Here is a 5,309-nt window from a genome sequence, read left to right as displayed (position 1 = left end):
GTTTTGATTACTAATTCAATCTTCTTATTAGTTATAGGTCTCTTCATGTTTTCTATTTCTTCATGGTTCAATATTGGTAGGTAATCTAACATATGACTTATCCTGGAGACGTTCCATATACACTTAGAAAAATGTGTATTCTTCTATTGTGTGAGTGTTCTGTCTTGTTTATCCATCTTTCTAAGTTAGATATAATGTTCACTGTCTTTTTTAAAAATAAAGTAATTCATTTTGTTTGTATATATTTGGGGATTGACTTTATTACCTTGTTTTGCATCCTACAAAAACCACCAGATTTCATTATCTGTTGTGTTATTTTTGTTATGAACTCTTATCAGATCTTTTACTTTTGAAAATTATCAGTAATAAATTAACCACAGCCATTTTAAGTCTTTTCTATCATCTACAAACGTTTATTGTATTACCCTGGTGCTTTCCTTAAGATGCTTACAATCAGTTACACATTCTTTATCTTCAACAAAGAAAAGCTGTCTCAGAGTCTTGTGGAAAAGGAAAATTCCAGGTACTCTTGGGCACAGGCTTCTGACAGTATCGCTTATGCAACTTTTAGATTATACCAGCGGACAATTCAGGATTTCCAGAGTTCTAGTAGAGAAGCAGATGGGTTCATGTCATGCAGTTGCTACCCAAGATTGAAGAGAACAAGAATTAATTGCATAGGACCAAATGAACTGATGAGGGATGATTGTGTGTTTTGTTTGGAATATTGTTGATGTTTAATGCTTTATATTATGGATATATAAGAAACCCCTTTCTCTTTTCATATAACTCATAACAACTTAGTAGATTATACTTTTGTAAACAGAAACGACATTTGTAAATGATACCTTTTTCTCCTTCTTGACTCCTCCAGAATTTGGAAACTCTTATTGAGTATTCTTATTTTAATGCCAGTATAACTGTTTGCATAATAAAGTTCAATAAGAGTTTGTCATCCTTGTCAACAGGACATAATTGGAAACAATGGTTATACAACCAAAGCTTCAACTGGAATGTTGTATTTGAGAATTATGCTCATTTAATCAGTTACGACCAGATACTTTAGGGATCTAAGGTTGACTTTATAGAACCGATGCTTGCAAAACTCTCTTTAAAAAAAACTGGTCTGGTATCTGGCTTACAAGGTTCTCAGCTTTTCAAGTATGTAAGGAATGTCACTCCCAGGCAAGCCCGGAAAACTTAAGATATTTGGGGGACCTTGAGAAGAATTGGCCCAAATTTATAGGTACTGTAAGCAAAATTTGGTAGTAAGTTATTGGTTTTGTTTTCCAGCCACAAGAAACTTTAAAAAATCCCATCTGAGATTCCTTACAAAAACTTCCAGAAAAGCAAACTTAAGTTCTATCTGGTAAATTACCACTTTTTGCTGCAGCTATGTAGATAATTAGGCTAAATCTAATGAGACCAGCCTTATTTTGTTATTTTGTGAGCAAGAATAACCTTTCTTTGAAACTATTCTTGATCAAAGGTGGAGGGATGTGATTCAATGGAAAATTATTCATAGTCTATAGTAGGCCCTAGGGGTTGTCAGAGTCTAGCACTGTTCTTTAAACTATTTTGCAACTTTTGGTAAATTGTAGGTAACTGAGAGATGCATAAATTATGTCCTTCAGGTTAAGATATAATTGAGTCTCCCTCTCCCCAGTTGAAAAACCACTTTTGCCTCCTTTTGCAATCAGTCTCAACATTTCCTTAAGCTGTATACATCTGTGCTGTTTGACTTTTTCTTCGAACCAGTTAAAACATGTCAAATTTCTACACTGGATGATTAAAATAAAATCTTTAACACTTGTTAATTTTTACATTTGTATGAATTATGATTTTACCTTTTTAATGAAAATTTGCTTTTAACAGATTGAATAAATGATAAGTTTTAGAAATAGTACCACCAAAAATGGTTCAGAACTAACTTTTCATTAATATACCTTTTACAGACCATTTAAATTCTTGTAAGATATATGCCTATTTACTGTTCAGATGATAGAATTTAAAAACTAAAAAAATTTTTAATTGCATATATATATATGTGTATATATATATATATATACAGTAACTATGAAGAAGTCACTAGCAGTACTAGTCATGATATGGGGAAAGAGGAGAAACTGAAACAAGAAATTCCTCTGAAGGAAGATCTACCTTCGTCTGAATCATTTGACATGACTGAAGTGCCATGTCAAGGCACTGCTTTTTCCATGCAACCAGAACAGAAAGGATCAGAAAAAAAACTGAATAGAAGGGTTCAAAGCTCAAAGGTGCAAGGGTGCAGAAGAAAAATCGAGATCCAGTTCTGAAAATGAAAGTTTGCCCTGTTTGGAAAATTTAAATAATAGATACATTTAAAATGTAGTTTGTAATAAAGAATCTTGTTAATTTCATAACAGTCTCTTTTACTTACAAGTGTTAATTTTGGAGAAAAAATGAGAAGCAAATGTTGACTACTTAAAGCCTGAATATTTTATTAATTCCAAGGTATTCTGTCAACTTGGTCTTTGTTTGCCTTATGATACAGAAGTAGCATTTACAATTATTCTTTCAAAGAATACTGTTTGCATATGTTGCCTTTGTAATTCAACCTAAATGTACAGTTTTGTATGAGATCTGTAATAGATCTTTACAGAAAAATGTAAGCTTTCAATTGATTTACAATTATATTCAATTAATTACTTTTGAATTTACAGGCATTTTTGTACCCCTATTATTAAAGGTTTTGCAACTAAATACTTAAAAATCTACTTTTTCCTTGAAATTTCTTTAATAATATACTAAGAAGGCAAGAAGCTATCAGAAGTTAATTCTGATAACAGAAAAATTATTTACATAGAAAAGATGTTAAAGAGAATTTTGAAATTAGAAAACCAAACACCGGAATGTTTCTTATTGTTGCTGGTTTTTTCCAATTTTTGTTTTTGTTTTTTAGTAAAATGCCACTGATGTGTCTTGGTTCCCCAAAACCCACAAGATAAAGTACAAACATCTAATTAGTGCACAAAAGACCTTTTGCCTACCTTTCTTGCAGCCACTCCTGGTCCTAATGTAGCTGAACTTCACACCATTCCCCCAAACACTCTATTCACTTCCTTCACATTGATCCCTCTGTAACATCTATTCTCCAGTTTATCTGCCCAGAAAATTCCTATTTATTCTTCAAAACTAACTCAAAGGATACTTCCTTTTCAATGCCTTGCATGTCATTCCCAGAAAGAATGTCTCCCCATATGCATGGCAACTTCACAATCTGTTTCATCACATTTACATTACAAATATCTGTCTCCCACTAATATGTTAGCCTTTTACCCTTAGCACCTAAGATGGACCTTGACACATTGGCATTTGTCAATAAGGTTTTGATGAATTAAAGAATAGAAAACAAAGCTGTATCATCAAAAGCCTTGGGGTTAATACAGGAGAAATTCGAGGGCTTTCAATATCCAAACTAAAAAGTAGCTGATTGGAATTATTTGTCAATACGGGAATTGGATGGCAACAAAACAGGGCTGAGAAGTCCAGGACCAGAAAGAGAAAAATAGGCTCTACAAGATAAAATGGGTCACTTAAAAAGGAGATGTAGCAGATGAATAGCAGAGGGGAACACTTGAATCACAGGGCTTTGAACATCAAGCCCAGTTTTCTCTATGCATATACACCTTCATATGGCACTTGAAGTTGTCCATGGCCTGGCTCTATCCTGCATGTTATACTTTATATTTCACCATTCATTTTCATGTGTGAGTGTACTCTCTAGTAAATAAAATTCCTTTCTTTTATGAAACATGCCCCTTCTCCTTAGATTCCATGCCATTGTTCTTAGGATTTCCTGCCTCTGCTCAAAATGCAGAACAACTGCCACCATCCTCATGCAATTTACCATGATTCACCACCTGGATTTAAGCTCTGCCTCCTCTGTTCCCACCTCTCACTTTATTTAACACCATGTTTGTAACAGTAGCTAAAGACAGGTTTGGCACCAAACAGGCAGAGTAGGCTCAGAGATTAATGAAGGTCAGTCAGGAAATGAGTAGCCACAGTAAGGAGGGTAGTGTTCCAGAAAGGAAGCAGTGGTAGTTCAAAGGTCAAAAAGGGAGGTCATCATATCTGGCTGGCTCATGCATTTTTGGATGCTCTCCTCCCATGCAGAGGCTCAGAGTCTCCTTCTGAAAACAGCAGTGTCCTTTAATGAGTCTCCAGAGGCAAGAACGAGGTCTTGCACTGGCCCCATCATGAAGGATGACTGGAGCCTTCTTGAAGTTGCCCAGAAAGCAGAAGTTGTGGTGAATGGTGTTTTTCCAGCCATCTGGAGCTGTCTGGAAAAGGGGGAAATTCTGTCGGGTGAAACTGTAGATCCCTCGCACATTGAGGCCATGGAGGGTTGGGTGGGGGGCTGTTTCTTAATGCTAGGGCCATTAGGTGGCTGTAATTGTTGGGGGTGGGGCATGGCTAGGACCTCCTCTCCTGGCTCTTGGCTTGCCACAGCTTTTGGCTCTGAAAGCACTCCCTTTTGTTATGTGGCTGGAGGGACACAGAAGAGTTGTCCTCTTGTTCCTCAGCCTCCTCCTCTGTGAGCTCCCAGTCACTGGGGGAAGACGTGAAGTGCTTCTGTGGAGGAGACTGCTTACTGAAGGAAGATGGCAGGCACTCCACAACTGCAGCCTCTGAGCAGTCTTCATCCTTTGATGGATAAGGGAAAGAAGGCATGCTTGTGAAATCCTTTTTTTTTTTTTTTTTGTCCCCTGGGCTTGGAGGATGCTTGGCTCCTGAAGGGGCACACAATGTTGGGATTCACCCACATTCACAGGTTGGGTTCAGAGTGAGGACCATCTTTGTCAGGACTGGGTCTCCTTTCCTGTGGCACCTTTGAGGGCTTCTTTACTCAGAGTCTGTATCTGGCAAGGCTCTGCTCAGCTCAGGGGCGCTGGTCTGTGCTTCAAGGCAGGAAGAACTCAATCTCCATGTCCCAGACCAGCATCCCTGTGATTTGATCATGGAGGCTGTACCAGAACTCATGATTTTTTTAGTTTTAGGTCCATCTTTGGTGGAGGGAGACGTCCAAGAGGACAGAGGTATCTCAGGCAATTCTCAGAGCTTTTGATGGGGCACTGTTTCTGATATAGTATATCTCATCTAGGGAGCTTATCAGGATACCAAGTAGAAGAATCGGAAAAAGGGCCACCAATGCCTCACTGATTAGTGGTCAGACTTGGAGAAACTTCAGGCTTCTGGAACAGAGCTCAAAACAGAAAAGTAAGTAAAAATATTTTCAGCAGGAAAAAAAGGTGGAATTCCTGAGC

The 5,309-nt window shown here is 37.3% G+C and overlaps 1 protein-coding gene across 1 annotated transcript; it reads right to left on the bottom strand.

Annotated features, from left to right (window-relative positions):
- Positions 1-4,087: 4,087 nt before the first annotated feature.
- On the bottom strand, positions 4,088-4,918 carry FOXR2 (forkhead box R2; the record flags this gene model as incomplete). The annotated part of the gene is given in 4 exon segments (XM_008589277.1): positions 4,088-4,163; positions 4,165-4,394; positions 4,396-4,756; positions 4,788-4,918. Coding segments are annotated over 4 exon segments (798 nt in total), but the record flags the coding sequence as incomplete, so codon positions are not given.
- Between the last annotated feature and the right edge of the window lie 391 nt (positions 4,919-5,309).

Source organism: Galeopterus variegatus, unplaced genomic scaffold (genome assembly GCF_000696425.1).
Source record: "Galeopterus variegatus unplaced genomic scaffold, G_variegatus-3.0.2 Scaffold5345, whole genome shotgun sequence".
Lineage (NCBI taxonomy): Eukaryota > Metazoa > Chordata > Mammalia > Dermoptera > Cynocephalidae > Galeopterus > Galeopterus variegatus.
This window is presented reverse-complemented; position numbering and strand designations above follow the sequence as displayed.